This window comes from Hemitrygon akajei, chromosome 22, assembly GCF_048418815.1.
Source record: "Hemitrygon akajei chromosome 22, sHemAka1.3, whole genome shotgun sequence".
Taxonomy (NCBI): domain Eukaryota; kingdom Metazoa; phylum Chordata; class Chondrichthyes; order Myliobatiformes; family Dasyatidae; genus Hemitrygon; species Hemitrygon akajei.
In genome coordinates, this window is record NC_133145.1 from 55,121,832 (window position 1) to 55,143,174 (window position 21,343).

Sequence of the window (21,343 nt, forward strand, 5' to 3'; positions counted from 1 at the left end):
TGAATACCGAAGAGAAGTATTCATTGAGGACCTCAACACACACAAAATGCTGGTAGAACACAGCAGGCCAGGCAGCATCTATAGGGAGAAGCGCTGTCGACGTTTCAGGCCGAGACCCTTCGTCAGGACCTCGCTCACTTCCACAGCCTCCAGGCACATCTTCCCACTTTTATCTCTAATCGGTCCTACCTTCACTCCTGTCAACCTTTCGTTCTTCACATAATTGAAGAATGCCTTGGGGTTTTCCTTTACCCTACTCACCAAGGCCTTCTTATGCCCCCTTCTTGCTCTCCTCTGCCCCTTCTTAAGCTTCGTTCTTGCTACCCTGTATTCCACAATAAACTCATCTGATCCTTGTTTCCTAACCTTCACGTATGCTGCCTTCTTTCATCTGACTAGATTCTCCACCTCACTTGTCACCCATGGTTCCTTCACCCTACCATTCTTTATCTTCCTCACTGGGACAAATTTATACCTAACATCCTGCAAGAGATCCCTAAACATTTACCACATGTCCATAGTAAATTTCCCTGCAAAAACATCATCCCAATTCACACCCGCAAGTTCTAGCCTTATAGCCTCATAATTTGCCCTTCCCCAATTAAAAATTTTCCTGTCCTCTCTGATTCTATCATTTTCCATCATAATGTTAAAGGTCAGGGAGCGGTGGTCACTGTCCACCAGATGCTCACCCACTGAGAGATCTGTGACCTGACCCGGTTCGTTACCTAATACTAGATCTAGTATGGCATTCCCTTAGTTGGCCTGTCAACATACTGTGACAGGAACCCGTCCTGGACACACTTAACAAACTCTGCCCCATCTAAACCATTGGAACTAATCAGGTGCCAATCAATATTAGGGAAGTTAAAAGTCACCAATGATAACAACCCTGTTATTTTTGCACCTTTCCAAAATCTGCCTCCCAATTTGCTCCTCGATATCGCTGCTGCTACCAGGGGGCCTATAGAATACCCCCAATAGAGTAACTGCTCCCTTCCTGTTCCTGACTTCTACCCATACTGACTCAAAAGAGGATCCTGTCGAAGCTTTGGAGAAGATACAGAAGAGGTTTACCAGGATGTTGCCTGGATTAGAGGGCATGTGTTATAAAGAGAGGTTGGACAAATTTATGTTGTTTTCTCTGGCGCTGTGGAGGCTGGGGGGGGGGGATCTAATAGGGGTTTATAAGATTATAAGAGGCAGAGATACTGTAGAATAGACAGATCGTATCTTTTTCAAGGTTTAAAATGTCTAATACCAGAAGGCATGTTTTTATCGTCAAAGATGATAAAATGTCAAAGATGTGAGGGGCAAGTTGTTTTTACAGAGGATGGTGAATGTCTGGAATGCGCTGTCTGGGGTGGTGGTAGAGGCAGAACTATTAGAGACTTTTAAGAGATGTTTAGATAGACACATGAATATGATGGAAATGGAAGAATATGAACATTGTGTAGGCAAAAGAGATTAGTTTTGTTAGCTATTTAATTACTAACTTACCGTAGATTCCGGACTACAGAGCGCACCTGATTAAAAGCCGCTGGCTCTAATTTTAGAAATAAAATCAATTTTTTAACTGTAAAGGCCGCACCGGATTTTTGGCCGCAGGTGTCCCACGTTGTAATATGAGATATTTACACAGAAAGATATTACACGTGAGGATTTTTTAACTTTTAATTAAATCCATATGGTAACAAAAACAAATACATATTGCAAATGCTTTTTTTCGAACCGTGCCTGTAACGCGGCTACTTTTAAATATATGTTGCGTATACTTCTTTACTGAACAACATTCCAATATCTCCTAACGACTGGTAAAAAATATATATACTGCAGCCTACCAGGAAAAGTTATTGATCGCCTTTAACTTAAAAGCTGCGTTTTCGCTCCGCCGTCCCGTTTATCGCAAATGGCATTTTTCCCACAAGACACCGCGAAACCGGGTGTGACGTCATAGCATCCCGCGATGTAGTACAGAAAACAAATATAGTTAAAACTCTTCTAACTTTAACTAGAAAATGAATTACTAAGCGAAAATATTATAAACTAAATAACTGCCATAAAGGCAGCACAATGCTTTTCTTCGAGTGTTTTCCATGTTGATGAGGGTGAGTACAAATGACTGATTTACAATAATTTAATTGTGAAAGTGCGCTTGATTTATCGTACAATTTCATTGGACCTCTGTGAACTACTCATCAATTTTATTGGTCTACTGTTACGAGGCAAAATGTTTTTGGCGGCATGAAAAAAATCATACATTAGCCGCACCGTATTAAAGGCCGCAAAGTTCAAAGCTGTTCAAAATGTGGGAAAAAAGTAGCGGCTTAAAATCCGGAATCTACGGTAATTGGTTTGGCACAACATTGTGGACTGTTAAGCCTGTCCATGTATTGTTCTATGTTATTTGAATACTTCCCCAGCAGATCCCAAATTTATCTTTTTAATGTTAATTGGCTGACCAGCAGCAATTACTTAATGAAAGAAAATGTACTCTCCCCTAACAACATTCTAGACTAGGAAACAGTTTTGCTGAACACCTACGCTCTGTCTGCCAGAGAAAGCAGGATCTCCCAGTGGCCACACATTTTAATTCCACATCCCATTCCCATTCTGATATGTCTATCCATGGCCACCTCTACTGTCAAGATGAATCCAAACTCAGGTTGGAGGAACAACACCTTATATACCGGCTGGGTAGCCTCCAACCTGATGGCATGAACATTGACTTCTCTAACTTCCATTAATGCCCCTCCTCCCCTTCTTACCGCATCCCTGACATATTTAGTTGTTTGTTTTTTTTCTCTCTCTCTGCCCATCACTCTGCTTGTTCTCCATCTCCCTCTGGTGCTCCCCTCCTCCTTTCTTTCTCCCCAGGCCTCCCATTCCATGATCCTTTCCCTTCTCCAGCTCTGTATCACTTTTGCCAATCACCTTTCCAGCTCTTAGCTTCATCCCACCCCCTCCGGTCTTCTCCTATCATTTTGCATTTCCCCTCCCCCTCCTACTTTCAAATCTCTTAGTATCTTTCCTTTCAGTTAGTCCTGACGAAGGGTTTCGACCCGAAACGTCGATAGTGCTTCTCCCTATAGATGCTGCCTGGCCTGCTGTGTTCCACCAGCATTTTGTGTGTGTTGTTTGAACATTCTAGGTGTGATTTGTTTAACTGTAAAATAATTTCAACCCACTTGTGTTGGCAACAGGAGAAGTAATGGTAAAGGAATGGATGCCTGTGACTCATGCTGCTGGCACCCTTGCTGTTTGTAATGTACCTAAATTACTTGGATTTGGTTGTGGATGTGAGCGGCATGATCAGTAAATTCATGGATGACATAACAATTGGTGGAATTGTTGAGTGTATAGAAGATAGTCATAGGTTGCAGAGAAATATTGGTGTTGGAGAACAGGGCTGTAAAGTAGCAGATGGAGCTTTAATTCAGACATGTAAGGTGGTGCATTTTGGGACCACTAATAAGGCTGGGACATGCACTATGAATGGTAGGTCCTTAAGGAGTGTAGAGGAACAAATAGCTCTTGGAATAGATCCTTTAGTGACAACAAAAATGGTTAACGTGGTTAGAAACGAATATGGCATGCAGGCCCTCTAGTTGGAGCATTGAATACAGAAATAGGGAGATATTGCCCTAACTTTATAAAATCTTGGTCAGACCTTAACTGCAATATTGCATGTGATTACTGTGTTTGGTGGTTTCTGTTTAAGAACCCTTTAGTGAAGCTAATGTTTTCTCCTGTAAAATTGTGTTACCATTAACTCCTGCCACCCAGCTTCAGCTCCCTCCTCTTACCTATTTGCCTCGTTCTTCCAATCCCACTTCTCCCCCCCACCACCTGCTCCCTCTGCCCATCATCCTTTATATTCAGTCCGTCTATCACTACTAGCCTGCCTTTGCTCTCTCCCTCCTCTTTATACTGTACATATTCTCTTTTTACTCTCAGACTTAATTGATGCTTTCTTGATTCAAAATGTCAACAGTTCCTCCCCCCTCTACACAGATATTACTCCATCTACTGAGTTCCTACAGTAGTTTGTTCATTGCTGAAGGAATTCAGCATGGATAATATCTATGATTTTATTGGGAGGTGCTCCATCTTGGAAAATATTATTCCTCAGGAAGCTGAAGGAATTTTTGCATATGCCCTTTCATACTCACCAATTTTTAACAGTGCACCATAGAAAGCATCCTTTCTGGATACATCATGGCTTGATGTGGCAACTGCTTGGCCGGACACTGCGTGAAACTACAGAGAGTTGTAGACATAGAAACATAGAAAATAGGTGCAGGAGTAGGCCATTCGGCCCTTCGAGCCTGCACCGCCATTCAGTATGATCATGGCTGATCATCCAACTCAGAACCCTGTACCTGCTTTCTCTCCATACCCCCTGATCCCTTTAGCCACAAGGGCCATATCTAACTTCCTCTTAAATATAGCCGATGAACCGGCCTCAGCTGTTTCCTGTGGCGGAGAATTCCACAGATTCACCACTTTCTGTGTGACATAACTCAGCACATAGTGATGCACAATGAAAACGGGCTCTTTGACCAAGTTGTTTCGTGTAATTTAGATTCACATCTAAGCCAGTTTCAATCACCCACTTTTGGCTCATATCTCTTTAAACCTTTCCCATCCATTTAGCTATCCGTGCCTTTTAACTGTTAGTCTACCTGCCTCAACTTCTTTCTTTGACAGCTTGTTCATATACTGACTACCCACTGCGTAATAACGTTGCACCTCAGGTTCGTATCAAGTTTCCCCACTTCTCACCTGAAACCTCTGCTCTCTGTTTCTTGATTTTCCAATCCTGGGACAAAGTCTGCTTAATTACCCTCTCTTTGCCCTTCAAAAGTCTATACTCCTCTATAAGATCACCCCTCATTCTCCTATGCTCAACGAAAAATGTCCTGACTTGCTCCACAGAAACCACGTTCCCCTCCATGGACTCCATCTACACTTTTTGCTGCCTTGATAAAGCAGCCAACAGACCCCACCTACCCTGGGCACTCTTTTACCTCCTTGCCCTGCTCCATCCCCATCGAGCAGGAGATATAAACGCCTGTCCATCAGGTTCATGGACAATTTCTATCATGTTGCTACAAAAGTATTGAACGATTCCCTGGCAATACCTACATCAAGCAGCTGTTATTAATTACAGCTTAGCGTTCAACACCCTCAGATCTAATCAACAAGCTACAAAACCTTGGCCTCTGTGCCCCCCTCTGGATCTGTGACTTCCTCATCGGGAGGTCACAGTCAATGCAGATCAGAAATAACACCTCCTCGCTGACAGTCAACACTGGTGCATCTCAAGGATGCAAACTTAGCCCACTGCTCTACTATCTCTACACCCACAACTGTGCGGCTAGGCACAGCATCAATAAATTAGATGATGACTCAACTGTTATTGGCAGAATTTGGAGGCATACAGGATCGAGGTTGGTCCGCTGGTTGAGTGATGTTGCAACAACAAACTTGCACTCAACCTCATAATACCCAAGGAATTGATTATGGACTTCTGAAAGGAAAAATTGATGGAACACACACCAGTCCACATTGAGGGATCTGGTGTGGAAGGGGTGAACAGTTTCAAGTTTGTGGGTATCAACGTCTCTGAAGATCTATCCTGGGCCCAACATATTGAAGCAATTTCGAAGAAGGCATGACAGCAACTATATTTCATTAAGAGTTTGAGGAGACTTGGAATATCACCAAAGATTCTCTCAAATTTCTACAGATGTACCATTCTAACTGATTGCATCACCATCTGGCATTGAGGGCCACTGGACAAAATTAGAAAAAGTTGCACAAAGTTGTAAACTCAGCCGGCTCCATTATGGATACCCGCTTCCTCAGCATTGAGGATACCTTTTAAAAGGTGATATCTCAAAGAAGGTGGCATCCATAATTAAGGATCTCCATCACTCAGGACATGCCCTCTTCTCATTACTACCATCAAGGAGGAGGTACAGGAGCCTGAAGACACACATTGAATGTTTCAGGAACAGCTTCTTCCCCTCTGCCATCAGATTTCTGAATGAATAAGCAACCCATGTACTTTTCCTCAGACTTCTTGCTCTTTTGCATTTCTTACAGTATTTAAGTTTTTATATATTTTTATTATAATTCATGTTTTTATAATTGTGTATTGCAACGTACTTCTATTCAAATTTCACAACATAATGCCGGTTATATTAAATCTAATTCTGATAGTATGATGAAATTAACTCTTGACCTTGCAATCTACTCTGTTATATCCTTGTACCTTAATTGTCTGCCTGCACTGCATTTTCTCTGAAACTGTAACGCTTTATTCTGCGTTCTGTTATTTTCCCTTTTACTGCCTTAATGTAATGAAATTATCTGTATGGATGGCATGCAAAACAAATAATTGAAACAAATATGTTCACTGTACTCTGGTATGTATGGCAATAATAAACCAATTTACCAATTTACTTTTGGGAACTCAAGTTACGGACAGATAAAGCAACTGATTCTAGTATAAAAAGGTGGCATAGCATTTAGTGCGACACAATTACAGCTTGTAGCATTGGAGTTCAGAGCTCAATTCTGGTACTGTCTGTAAGGAGTTTGTACTTTCTCTCTGAGATCATGTGGGTTTACTTTGGGTGCTTTGGTTTCCTCCCACAGTTGAAAGACGTACCAGTTAGGAGGTTAATTGGTCATTGTAAATGATCCTGTGATTAGGCTAGTGTTAGATTGGTGGGGTGCTGGGTGGTACAGCTCATTGGGCCGGAAGGGCCTGTTCTGTGCTGTATCTCTAAATAACAAAAAGTAAAATGTGAAGGCAGAGATTTTCAAGTTACTTTACTTGTCTTTGGTGCCCTCTAGGGTGGATTTTCAGGAACAGACAATAAAAAAAATCCCATTCAGAAGAGTGAGAAGAAAGGACTGGAGCATGATTCCAAAACACTGGAACAAAAATGGGCTGATAATCCATTGGAAAGCCCAAAACAGAAAAGTAACAGTGAATTGACCACTTCAACAGTAAGCAACAAAAGTGCTGATGAAGACAAAAAACCATTAAGCAGGAAGGAAAAGCAGCAACAAAAAAAACAATCAAAAGAAAAGCCTTCTGAACCAAGGTGGGAAAAACACGAATGAGATGTCATGTATTTGAAGTCATGAAAGAGATTCCGTTGCTAAGTTTGCTAGGCTTTAGCTGGCTGAATAATCATGAATACTGTTGTCTTGAAGTTCGATTAGTAGACATTTTTAAAGTCAGGTTGTGTTAGTGTGATTACATATTTGTCAGAAGAAAGCATATGAGGGAAATTTCTGCACTTTGTTTTTTCTCTTATAATTTTCCTTCTTTCTGGGCTACCCTTTTCTTTTCTCTCATGTGTTTCAGCCTTTGCAGTTTTGTTTAATTTATTTTTCCATACATATGTGCCTACAGCCGACCCATTTCATTTATTAATTCTTGCTTTATTGTGAGCAGCATCTCATCAGCTCATTTTCTTCAGTTTAGTTATCTGCTTTCTTTCGTTCCCTCTTGAAGTACAAGTCCTTCCACTTTTTCTTCACTGGTTGTTACAGCCACCCTCTCTGTTTAATATGTCTTTATCATGTGAAACTGCTATTTGTTCATTAAAATATGACTGCTCCCAGCTAAGATAATTCTAATCTTGCCTGTTGCTTACCACTCTGAAAACTTGGTACAAATATGACCAATAAAGTTTAGACAGTTGATTTTCTTACAGAATATCAGTTATATTACTTGTATTAAAATACTGTTATAAATGGAATGCAAGTTGTATAAAGGTGAAATAATTCTAATATGAAACACCACATATTTCAGACTTCCCAAGGATTATTGTATATTTGTTTTAATAATGTGTTGTTTTAAATCTACAGTTACACAGCTTTAAAACCTGAAGAAACTGTTTTTGTTTATTTCCATGCAATATTGTCAAAGGATTTTAAATTCAATCCAGATAAAGATAAAGTATTTATAAGATCTGGGACTCTTGCTGAAGACTGGAGAACAAACTTATGTGAAATAACTGTAACTAAGTAAGTTTACATTTGGTTAAAAGTTTTCAAGCAATGTTTTGTTTTTGCTTGCATTTATCTCAAATGTTAGAATAATGAAGAATATATTTGCATATTTAGCCTTGCATAACTCAACCCCACTGAAAGAACTGCTTTTGACATGTTTGATCTTCTGTTATCATCAATTAAGTTGAGAATTGTTTATGAAAAAACATCAATGTGAAAATTGTCTTCCATTTAATTGCCAGTGGTTCTGCAATACAGGCAGTCTCCGGGTTATGAACGAGTTCCGTTCTTGAGTCTGTCTTTAAGTTGGATTTGTACGTAAGTTGGAACAAATACATCTGGTATTATTTAGCGTCAGTTAGTCAAACATTTATCTTAGTATATAGTATATATTTTGTCTTTCTATGCATATAAAACACTTAAGGAACAGATGTATTCCAATAATTAAACCACTGCATTGCTTAGTAATAATTGTAGCTTTCATATGGGCAGGGCCTTTCACATGCTCCATTATTCTCACTTTATCCTTTAAAATTGTTCCAGTTGTTGATCGACTGTAGCCTAACGCTTTTCCAATGACCGCTGACATTTCACCTCTTTCCAAATGCTTTATTATTTCCACTTTATTTTCAATCGTGATCGCTTCCCATCAATGGAACAGAAACACTGCGAGCGGCGGGTCCTGACCTCCTCTGGCTCCCGAAGTCCGCTTGGTCCTAAGGACCACCGCACTGGATTCCTCGGGTCCTAAATTCCACCGCACTGAGACAGGTTAAATGGGAAAAGTGAGGGCTGTGCTGGGTTTGGGTATTTGATCCCCCTCAATATTCCATGTGGGAATTTAAACTGGAGCTGGCAGAGGTTTTTTTTACGAGGTCGAGTTGTGAGCTCGACATCAACCTGGCATGCTCGGGAGCGGTCTGTCACTTGATTGAACTCAGGAACCTCAGTTTTCGAGCCCGGCACTGATCTCAATGCGCCACTAGCTGACCGGAAAAGGCGGGGGTGGGGTGTCAGGGTGAATCTTGCTAAGAAAAATTTAAGCCAAATACAAAGTTACACACTCAACACAGTGTCAACAGCAATGACTTAAAATGGTGGAAGGCGATGCAATCCGACTTAAAATGGCGGATAGCGTTCTTCTTCCTTGGTTCGTAAGTACCAGTTGTTCGTAAGTTGGACGTTCTGAACTCGGGGACTACCTGTACGTAAGTTGTCTGCAATACATAAGCTTTCTGTTGAAAACTTCAAGTTTTCATTGGATACAAGGTTTTTTGTCTTAAAGCTTGGACTCTTTCAGAATTGTTGCAGAGTTTGAAAGACAAATGTGTTATGTGTGAATGTTAAATAGTTGAAATGCCTGAATATTTAATATTTCCTGAAAATAGAATTTTCAATGGCTAAAACAATGGTTTGTAATTTGAAGAGTGAGGCTTGCCAACTGCATAACACTTGATTGTCTCACATTTATCTGGTTCACAACTAAAAGGTTAAATTTGCCAGTCAAGAGTATCCTAGAGCTATGAGAGCAGCAAAGCTTTGCCGTGACTTTGTTACTTAGCCTTGGCTGGGAAGTACTGAGAAAGCCTTTAGCAGCGAGAAAAATCATGTCTTTGCAGCTTAGTTGTCGGTCAAACCATCAAGACTTTAGAATGTTTCAGAATGTTTGTGATATTCATAAGTGTTCAAAAAAAGTATTCGCGTATTAAAAGCTATTAAATGTAAAATAATTTCTAATTAAAATTGATCTTAGAGATAAATTAACTTATTATTTTCTTTTCCTGCCTTATCGGGTGTTTGTCAGTCTTCTATAATGGGTTATATTGGGTTTCTTTGTTTTGTGGCTGCCAGTAAAGAGACAAATCTCAAGGTTGTATATAGTATACATACTTTGATAATAAATATACTTTGAACTTTAAAACAGCGTAATTCTGACCTTTTGTGCTCATAGCTATAGCCTTCTCTTTTGAAATGAAATGACTGACAGAAGATTCATGAATAGATTTTCACGTGAATTTCATTAATTTGACATAGTACAGTTATATGTTTGCCATCTTTGGATCTGTCAGCAAGTTTGGGATTTCTTCATTGGATATGCTTGTGATAAAGTTCCAAACTTGCAAGCATTTGCGGGGATACATATTGGTAGTATGCTGAGGCCCAGCTGATAATCCTTGAGGCACTTCACAAATGTAACCTGCCATTCCAAACACAAACTGGTGACTCAAACTCTGTTTCGTTGGTTTACTATTTCTCAGTCCTTGTTAAAATAATGAAATAGATGTTCACTGAACTTTCTTGCTGTGGTAGCAGGTCTGGGAGAGCACATGATCAAAGAGTCGGAGGGCAGCAGAGATCACGGGGGAGCAGTGAGAGAGTGTTTCACTGAACTCACAGGGGGGCAGTGAGAGGGTTTCAGTATGAGAGGGAACACTGAAAGTAGATTTTCAGAATTGATTGCTGTCTAGACTTGCTCATGTTGCCTGTCTGCTGGGACTTAAGCTTTCCAGAGTGGATGGTCAAAAGAGTAGCAAGAAGGTTTCAGGTGGTGTATACCTCTGCAGCATTTAGTCTACCTTTGACAGCCTACTGTTTTCAAAAGCTTTTGTACTGTATTTAAATGCCTTTGATAAAGATGTTTAAAAGCAATCTAAATAGTTGCAAAAATGTTATTCATATTTGAAATGCTAATAAATATATACTTTAAAATGCTGACAGATAATTAAAACATTAAATTAACTTACCTATTCCACAGTCTCAGTTACACAAATGAGTAAATTTGCCATTTGTATGTTAGCCAACTGCTGGGTGGAGGGAGGTAAAGTATGTTCAGCCTTTCTCCAAAGTACACTGGATGCTCAATTGCTTGTTTTAATGGTAAATGCATTGGGTGAGAAGCAGATCATCTGCACTGGATTCTGACCTCCAGCTTATCTCAGACATCTTGGCTTTGCTTGTATGAAAGTTAGAGACTAAAAGGGTTGTGGAATGCAGGAAGCAGTTGAGTAAAATGAAGCTTAAGTTTTTTTTTAAAAAAGGCCTTGCGCTGCCAGCAATTAATTAACAAGTTTAAAGTGAAATACTAAGGACACCTTACTTTTTTTCAGAATTGGTGATCCCTTTCAATGTAGTGTCAGTTCTTAGTAGTTTCACTCCTCAGCCTGTTCACGTCCCATGTCTGAACTTGATGGTGAATCTTACACTTTTACATTTGGTTGAACTGTTTCTGTCAGCCAGTTCCATCTGACCCATTGTTCCAAATCTCAGATACCAAATCTGATCGAATGCCTCTGAAAACCTATTTGTTTAGAATGCTTGTTACATCTTCAAACTCTGTCAAACAATAATTTCATGTTCATAAAACCATATTGACTTTGCTTAATACATGATTTCTGGGCACCATGTTACAACATCCTTCATCCAATCTTGTGTTCTCTATATTACCAATTGGTAGGCTAACCAGATCACCAAATTGCAGACATTTTCCAACAAATACATGTAATATTGGATCATTTTTCTCAACAAATAAATGAACAGGTATAATGTTTTGTGTTAATTATTTAATTGACTTCTCTTTATCTAGTTTTAGGACTTGCATGAAGATCTGATTACATTTTAGGTCATATGCAGAAATAGAGAAAATTCTACAGGGTTCACAAACTTTCTAGCACCACTGTATATTACATTTAACAGTGCACACTGTTGCCCTAGCTTGTTGACCAAAAATGATCTCTCTGACCAGTCACTGATCATTGATATTACTGGATCTGGGATATACTTAACACATTAAATGGATGATACTGAAAAAATAAAAATAAATTACAATAACTGAACCATTTAAGAAAGCACAATAATTTATTTTTAATTGAAATATAGAAAAATTAACTATATTTCAAAACATTTGCTGCCTTCATGTTAAAGTACTAAGGTCAAAAAGAGCAATTTGCCTCTATCATGTGCTTACACTCACCTAAGTATTTGGATATTTGCTCTGTGCAGTCCTAATCTTTTATTGCTTTCTGTTTTATACTTTTAACTCCAATAAAGGGTTTATTTATGTAATGTTAATAGCTTATTTGGGCCAATTTTTTGAAATTATTTTTGCTTCGCATTAACAGGAGTTTAGGAGAACATGGATACTTCATTGAGGGATGCTTTTACGCTAATAAAAACATCATTGGAAAAGAGCATCCTTATAAGTATGTAGTTGTAAATGACAATGGAATAGACTATGAATTCATTTATAAGTCGGATGCACCAAGTGATTGTATTGTGAATCGCTGCTTACATATAAAAAAAAATTTGCTTTCTGAAAATGGTAAGTAGCTAAGCACAATTAAATTTCTTACCAGTAATTTTACAACCAGTATCATCTTCAAAATGATACTATATTACTGTCCATTATTTACATTTATGTAAGGAAATAGAAATTTAAAACACCCTTTGTTTTTAAAGTTGGCATATGCAGTCATCTCTTGATATTTTGACCCTCTCGATTCATATTTCAATCTCAATATGCCATGATCTTTCACTAAATTGCATACTGTTCCTCTATGTGCCTATTACCTTGAATATGTCAGTGTTTTACTCATTACAGTTTTGAAGTTACTTTGGAGAAGAGAGTAGTATGTAATACACATCCTGCATAATTTCTAGTGCTATGTTCTATAAATGAGGTGTGATAGTCTGATTTGGCTTAAATAGAAGTACATATTTTGATCCTATGAAGCTTGAACTGCTTTTCTGACAGATCTTTTTGCTATTAATGCAGATCAAAAACAAAATCAGGAAACCTGAATTGTAATACATTTCCTCACAGGCCTGTTATGATTTGTGAAATAGGTTCATCTTTTCACCTTCCCTTGTATCTCAAATGTTTCAAAGTTTGACTGATATCTCCTAGTAAAGGTTGAGCACCCTTTATTTGAAAACCTTTAAAATCTGAAACGGTTTTGAGTGCTGATATGACGCCACAAATGGAGAATGCCACAAGGCAGTGGGAAGGTTCCCAGGTGATGTGATGTGCAGGTCTCTGCGCACCACAGTCAGTTTGGAGAAGTGACCTCACATACCCTGATTGGCGCCTTGTTAGTGCCAGTGTAATGGAAATGGATTTTGTGTTTAGACCTGGGTCCCAATCTCAAGCTCTTTCGTTATATAGAGATGCAAATATTCCAAAGTACAAAATCTGAAGCCATTCTGGCCCCAAGCATTTTGGATGAGAGTTGCTCAACCTGTATGTTTGTTTTGCTGTTTCTCACTGTCTTTTCTTTCTCTTTGCTTCTCTCTACTTTTCAGATGGTGATTTTCACATCTTAAAAGTTAACCTTTAAAGAATAATTTGACACGGTCTTGCAGACTTAAAGGCTTGAGCAGCCACACTCACTTGGTTCAATCCTTATACCAAATTGTACAATGATTAATACGTACAATACATGGTTTTGAGTTTCCATAAACCATAGGCTACAAAGGCACATCAGGACATCACGAATTTCAGCACTGCACTAGAAGACAACCTAGAATTATGTGTCTAAACACCATTTTCTATTTGCTGGAATTATCTGGTGGGCTCTTACTTCTGTGCTTTCTGAATCCAAGATAGGATTGCAGCAACAAAATGTGACCTCGGTAACTCCTTTCTCAGATACTTCTATTATGCAGATATCATTTTCCCAATCCCTATGCAACCCTTATTCTCTTGTCTTTGTTACAAAATGCTGGAGGAACTCAGCAGGTCAGGCAGCATCTATGGAAATGAATAGTCAATGTTTCATCGGTACTGGAAAGGAAGAGTGAAGAATCCAGAATAAGAAGGCTCGGGGAGAGGGAAAGGAGGACAAACTAGAAGGTGACAAGTGAAGCCAGGTGAAGGGGTAGGTGGGTGGGGGAGAGGGGTTGAAGTGGAAAATATGGGAGGTAATAGGTGGAAAGGGTAAAGCTGAAGAATAAGGAATCTGATAAGAGAAGAAGAGGGGACCATGAAAAAAGGGAAGGAGGAGGGGCATCAGGGGGGATGCAACAGGCAGGTTGGGAGAAGGGATGAGAGGGCAGCCAGAATGGGAAATGGAAGAAGAGGGATTGGAAAGGGGAATTAGCAGAAATTAGAGAAATCGACGTTCATGCCTTCAACTTGGAGGCTACCCAGACGGAATATGAAGCACTGCTCCTCCAGTCTGAGAATGGGCTCATCATGGCAGTAGAGGAGGCCATGGACTGACATTTCAGAATGGGTATTGGAATTAAAATGGTTGGCCTCTGTGAAAACTTGCTTCTTGTGGATGGAGCAAAGATGGTCAACGAAGTGATTTCCCCAATCTATGTTGGGTCATGCCTCTGTAAAGGAGGCTGTATTTATGCATAATTATCAGCATGAACTTTTTGATATTTGGAGCATGAGAAAAAATTAAGAACAATTTCTTTAAAGTGAGCAAAATATGGCAAGCCCACTTATTTGTTTAAAGAAAGAGTAAACAAACACAGACTTAACTTGAGAAAACTGATCAGTTTTAGTATTCTCATATATTTGTTCATTTCTAACTGAATGCTTTTTGATTTACTTAGAATGGCATCAATACGATGATATCATATGTGCGCCTACTGCAAAAAGTTGGAGTTGGCAGAATATATTCAGAAGTGATAAAAAGGATATAAAAGATGGAAAACAACTAGCAGGTGAAATCATGGTGAAGTCAATATTTGATATCCTTACAACATGGAATAATACGAATCTGAAGGTTTTCCTAAAACAACTACGACAGTTCTTTGAAGTTTATAAAAGACCTATGGTTTTTGAAAGAACGTCAGTTTTCTGGAAGTCCCTTTCCTTTGGAGAGAAACAAGTAAGTGAAGTGATCAACGATTGGAGTGACTTGTTCCACCATCAATTACCAACGATTTATGCATTTTTAATATGCAGACTTGCTTTGAGAAAAATCCATATATAAAATGCATATTATTAATATGGCAAATTAGCCATTATTGAAAGAGAGAGCAGCTCTACATCTGCTTCTGTATTTCAGTTTCTAACATTCTGAAATTCATTGAAGGTCTACAGACTATACCATGCTGGGAATTTGTAGGAGTTCTTCCTCGTTTTCTACCCAAACAGAATAATTTCCTTTTATTTTGATAGCAGAAACGTATTAACAACAATAGCAATACTAGTATGAGTATTACTATTAGAATATAGATTTCTTATGGCTTAGGGTACCACTTGCTCTATTGAATCCATAGTGAATTAAAGTAGAAAACTTCTTTCATTCCCATTTCCCGGTCTTTCTTCATTGCCCTGTAAATTGTTCCCTCTCAGGTGTTGTCCAATTTTCATTTAAAATACTAATTCTCTACCATCGGTAGGCAAGAAACTCCAGATCATAAGAAAGAAAGAAGTTTATTTTCACAACCCCATTATATCATTCTTGAATCGCCTGTTGTTGGAAGAGTTTCCTATTCTCTACTATTTCTAGATAATTATGATCTTGTATGCCTTATAAAATCTTCTCACAAACTCTACTGCTCCAGGGAGAATAATTCCAGCTTCTCCAATGTAACCTTGTAGCTAAAATCCCCTTATTACTGAAGCTATTCTGCTAAGTATTTTCTGCACCTCAGCTGGGTCCTTTATATCTTTCCTAAGGTTAAATAACTGAAATTGAACAGAGCACTTCTGGCTTAACCAGTGTTTTATATAGGTTTACCTTAAGTTCCCTACTTTTGTATTCTGCATCTTTGGTTATGGGTCCCAGAAACCTCTTTGCTCCCTCAACATGCTCCACTGCTCTTTAAGGATATTGCTAAATACATCCCCATTGCAATTCCTGTGTACTCTTTAGAGTCATGGTATTCAGTTGATACTGTCTCCCATTTATTTTAGCAAAATATCTCTCTTCACCGTTCTCTGTCTACAGTCATCTGTCTACACATTCAGTCAGACTGCAGTCGACTTGTCTTTCTAGATGCTGAAAATCTAAAATCAAAAACAATGCTGGAAATGCTTAGCAAGCCAGGTATCATCTATGTGGGGATAAATGGATTAACATTTACGATTGATAACCTTTCATCAATCTGAGAAAATAAAGGTGAAGAGAATAAAGGGAGCATCTTTGATAGATTGTAGCCCAAATGATACTGAAAGACAATTAATGATGGCACTGTCTGACAGAGCACAAAGGTTTGTTGATCATTGCTGATTTGTCTGAGGGAAAAGCAGGTAGAAGTTGATATATAAAAGAGGAAAAAGGTTTAAAAAAGAAAACTATAATTCTTTTAGGCACAAGAAAGTCTGCAAATGCTGGAAATTCAAAGTAACACACATGAAATACTGGAGGAACTCAGCAGGTCAGATAGCGTGTATGGAAATGATTAAACTGTTGATGTTTTGAGCCAAGACCCTTCTTCAGGACTGGAAAAGAAGGGGGAAGACACCAGAATAAAAGGGCGGGGGTGGGGGAAAGGGGGATAACTAGAAGGTGATTGTTGAAGCCAGGTGGGTAGGAAAGATAAAGGACAGGGGAGGAAGGAATCTGATAGGAGTGGGAAAGTGGTCCATAGGAGAAAGGGAAAGAGGAGGAGACCCAGGGGGAGGTGATAGGCAGGTGAGAAAATTGAAGAGACCAGAGTGGGGAATAGAAGAAGAGGGGAGGGGGAGGGATTTTTTTTACAGGAAGGAGAAATTGATGTTCATGCCATCAGGTTGGAGACTAGCCAGATGGAATATAAGGTGTTGCTCCTCCACCCTGAGGAATGATTCATGATCCTTTATCAGAACTGGCCAGGCAACAGGCAGCCTGACATTTCTCCATTCCACTCCAACTCTGATCTCTCTTACTTTGTCTCTTTAAGTTATTCCAACAAAGCCCAGTGTTAAGCTTGAAGGACAGGTTCTTGTCTTCCTATTCATCGTTATAGCCTTCTGAATTTAATGTTGAATTCACCAATTTCAGATACACAGCCTTTTACAACTGGCCAGTTATGATGGAAATTCATCACTTGTAAAGTTTACTCTTATTTTCAACATTGGGTGGCACTGTAGCAAAGTGGTTAGCATAACGCTATTACACTGCCAGTGAACACTGATTGAGGTTCGGTTCCCGCCACTCTCTTTAATGAGTTTGTACCTTCTCCCCATGACCACATTGGTTTCCTGTGGGTGTTCTGACTTCTTCCAACATTCTAAAGGTTATATGGTTAGGGTTAGTAAGTTGTGGACATGCTATGTTGGCGTTGGAAGTGTGGTGACACTTGTGGGCTGTCTAGCACAATCCTCGCTGATTTGAATTTGTGCAAAAAAATGCATTTCACTATGTGTTTCAATGTAGATCAAATAAAGCTGATCTTTCTTTTGATGTTGGTGAATTTCAGATTTCTAGGATCTGTAGTCTTTTGCATCTCTGAAGTTTTTAACTAATAATTCTTGGATTTTTTTTCCCTCTCCTTTTCTCTGTTTTCACTGATTTCCTCTGACTGTGTCAGTCAATCATTCTTGGTCTCATTTTATGAGAAGCATTGCTTTTGTTTTCTGCAACACGCTCCTCACCACCTCTGAAATTCAAAGCATGTTTGATTTCCAACTTTTCCCAGATTTCTGGATCGCAAGTATAATGAAGCCCTTTTTGGAAGAGGACACCATTATGCACAGTTACTCTGAGGAATGTGAAAACTGCTTCAGGTTTCAAGGCAGCTAAATATTTTATTTATTTATTTAAAGATACTCTGCAGAATAGGCGCTTCAAGCTGTGCCACCCAGCAGTCCCTGATTTAACCATCGTTTAACCATGGGGCAGCTTACAATGTCCAAATAACTTACTAACCTGTACATCTTTAAACTGTTGGAGGAAATCAGAGTACCCAGAGAAAACCCATGGCGAGGACATACATAGAGTACCAGGATTGAACTCCAAACTCCGACAATCTGAACTGTAATAAAAAAAAGTTCAAGGTTCATTTTATTGTCAAAGTATGCATGTACAAAATATCTCTGATATTTGTCCACTCCAGATAGCCATTAAATACATAAAAATAGGGGTCTTGATGAAAAGAAAACGTCAACTCCCCCCGCATGAAAAAGAAAATAAACAAAACTCGCAGACCCCTAAACTTCCCTTCCCCCCACAGCAAAAAAACAACCACAATAACAATCACTGATCCCCTCATTTGCAGAAAAGAACAGCCACAATAACAGTCCCCAACACCCTCACTCATAGGAAACAGTGACAGTTGCACCAAACAAGTACAGTCCAGTAATCACACAAATCTCAGGATATGGGAAACATATTTTCGTCTGCATATGAGGAGAGCAGCTGCACGAACTCCATCCTTTCATAAAGAGTGCCCATTGACCCCAGGTCCAAATGCGCCGATCCTTCTGCTGATTGTCCCTATTGGGAGCCATCACTGACCCCCTCCGCATTCACCTCGATGCTTCAGTCTTCCTTGCTGCTTCGAGATGGAGTCATTCATTATCCTGTACCTCATCTCTGATATTTTCCACGAGTCAGCTTGTGTTCTCAGTCCTTTTCAGCACCCCCCCACCCCCATCTCTGATCTCCACAAGGCAAGTTTTTGGACACAGTGTAGCACTGGTTCCTTTGATTCAGTTCAAAACTGTAAGCCACAGGCTCCAGCAGTTTCTGTAAGACAAACAAGACAAACAGAACAAACAGAAAGTGTAGAAAAAGTGAAATAATTGGAGAGATTTGCTATCTGGAAGATGTCGCATAAGGACTCGTTCTTCGCTGATGCCATCTTCACTGGAATAGCTTTCACAATAACTCTTCTTCTTGAGGCAGTGCTGAGCGTGATTGTTAGCTTTAACCTTTCAATCAATTAGAGAACTCAAAAGTCTGAAAAGCTATTCAAAGGCCAGTCGTTCAGTGATATGACAATTGAACCCAAAGGATCGAAGATTAAACTTGCTCTTTCAGGATTATATCATGCCATTTCTCTTCCTCTTTAGTAAATGATATTGTGCAAGAGATAATCTGAGCACCAAAGTCTTGTATTTGCCTCTGGATCTCCAATTAGCATTGAGAATGTGGTTGAGAATATAGTTTTTTTCCTCCCCAACAGTACTTTATTGTTACAACTCAAGGACCAGTGTGCCATCACTACATTTACCTACAGCATGTAATAAGGGATATTGTTTTGTAGTCGAGTGGCAATTATATAATTAGCATTCAGGAAACTTGGAAGAGCTACTACACCGTAATAGTATGTAGGGTACACTAGTGTCTCTTGCAATGATTTGACATGTAACAGTAATATTTGGAGGAAATAATGAACAGAGTGGGCACTTGACTCCTGTGTATTACAGTCACTGTTATCTACCAGATGATACAAGGCTGAGCTTGGTGAGGTGGGTTTAGATAATGTGGAAGAGTTGGTGGAATATATGGTGAAGAGTTTACAAATGAATATCTGTTAGAGCTTGAGCAACAGAAGTCATAGGAGAAGCAAGAAGTGACCAACGTAGTGCTTTCATCAACACAGCTGATCACAAAGTGGTTTTCTGAGACATTTTGCCACTGAGGGAAAAAATGATATCCATTTTCAAACACAACATTCCTGACATGACTTACAGCATATATGTCAAACTCAAGGCCCGCGGGCCAAATCCGGCCCGTGGTGGAATTATCTTTGGCCCGCGAGATAATATCTAATTACTATTAAATCTGGCCCCAGTAATCGAAGCGCCTATGGCGTATGATATGGCTAATGCTGAGTTTATTCAGGTACCAGGTTTTCAGGGTTTTTAGTGTTTATTCGGCAGTCTTGCTCGGTAGTCTTCTTCATAAGAAACGGAATTTGTAAAGTGAAACACTTTGTAGTTATAGCAGAGACTGAGACACATGAGAGCAGGCTGAAAAAACGGAGGCAACGAAAGCTGCGTTCGCACGCGTCCGACTGATCCGGCCCGCATGAAGCTGCATTTTGCTCAATCCGGCCCGTGACCTAAAATGAGTTTGACACCCCTGACTTACAGCATTAAATTTGTCTGTGTGATGAAAAATGCCATGCATTTATACGTGAGTTTTTTCAGATGAAAGAGAACTATCCTGAACCCAGTGACACCTTTTAAGCCTTGTTCAATGGCCATCCAGTAGCAATCATGGGCAGAATCTTCAAGGGTTCAAACTCAGTCAATCTCTGCACCACCATCTGCTCACCAGTGACAACTTTTTTTCTCACCTTGTCTGCCACCACCTCAGCACGCAAAACCATAAAGTAGAAACAAGGAAAGATCACCTGGCCACGATTAAATAAGACTGTGACCAATTCAAATACAAACTTGAATCCAATTTCCCACCTGCAGATGGTACCCTTTCACCCTCTCCCCCACTTGCTTATTAATAATTTGCCTCAAAGGTTTCCTGCTTAGGGTGGGAATCCTATCAGATTCCTTCCTCTCCAGCCCTTTATTTTTCCTACCTACCTGGTTTCACTGATCACCTTTCAGCTATCCCCCTTCCCCTCCCACTGATTTTTATTGTGGCATCTTCCCCCTTCCTTTCCAGACCCAAAAAAGGGTCTTTGCCTAAAATGCCTGCTGAGTTTCTCCAGCTTTTGGTGTGTGTTGCTTTGGATGCACACTCTTTGTCTTCTGCCAATCAGCCAGTGGTTTATCCACATTAGTATCTTTTCTGTAATTCTGTGGGCTCTTAACTTGTTCAGCAGCCTCATGTGTGGCACCTTGTCAAAGGCCCTCTGAAAAGCCAAGTATACAACATCCACCAATTCTCCTTTGTCTATCCTGCTTGTTATTTATTCAATAGATTTGTCAGGCAAGATTTACCTATAATGAAACATGCTGACTTTGGTCTATTTCAAGAGGCTCTTGGATAGGCACATGAAAGTGTAGAAAATGGAAGGATATGGACATTGTATAGACGCTAATGATTTGTTTGATTGGCCATTTGATTATTAATGTAGGTAGTTCGGCGCAGCGTTTTGGGCCAATGGGTTTGTTCCTGTGCTGTATTATTCTGTGTTCAATATCCAGTCAGTTCCTGCCCTTAAAAAAAAAAGCCATGGACAAGACTCTGAAGTTTGGTATGCCAACTTCCTGAATATTTTGATTCAGGAAACTCTGTTTTCTTAATGCTTCAGAGTGCTACCAATTCATCCTCTTGTAATGGAGCTTATTATGGAACATAAAACCTGGTATTTGCAAACATTCCTGATTGAGTCACAAATGCTGTGATGAATTGGATTCCATTGTTGCTATCTCCCATCCCAACCCATACACCTTCACAGCAGATTGATGTTAAGAACCTGGGAGTGAGCTAAACCTCATAATAAAACACCATTT

The 21,343-nt window shown here is 39.5% G+C and overlaps 1 protein-coding gene across 1 annotated transcript in view; it reads left to right on the forward strand.

Moving 5' to 3' along the window:
- The window catches only part of LOC140714747 (E3 ubiquitin-protein ligase rnf213-alpha-like), a 194,113-nt gene that overhangs the window by 22,014 nt on the left and 150,756 nt on the right, over window positions 1-21,343 (forward strand). The window contains exons 4-7 of the mRNA XM_073026278.1: window positions 6,868-7,121; window positions 7,894-8,052; window positions 12,156-12,355; window positions 14,599-14,876. Of these exons, the coding sequence (XP_072882379.1) occupies window positions 6,868-7,121; window positions 7,894-8,052; window positions 12,156-12,355; window positions 14,599-14,876 (891 nt within the window). The remainder of the gene's footprint in view (window positions 1-6,867; window positions 7,122-7,893; window positions 8,053-12,155; window positions 12,356-14,598; window positions 14,877-21,343) is intronic.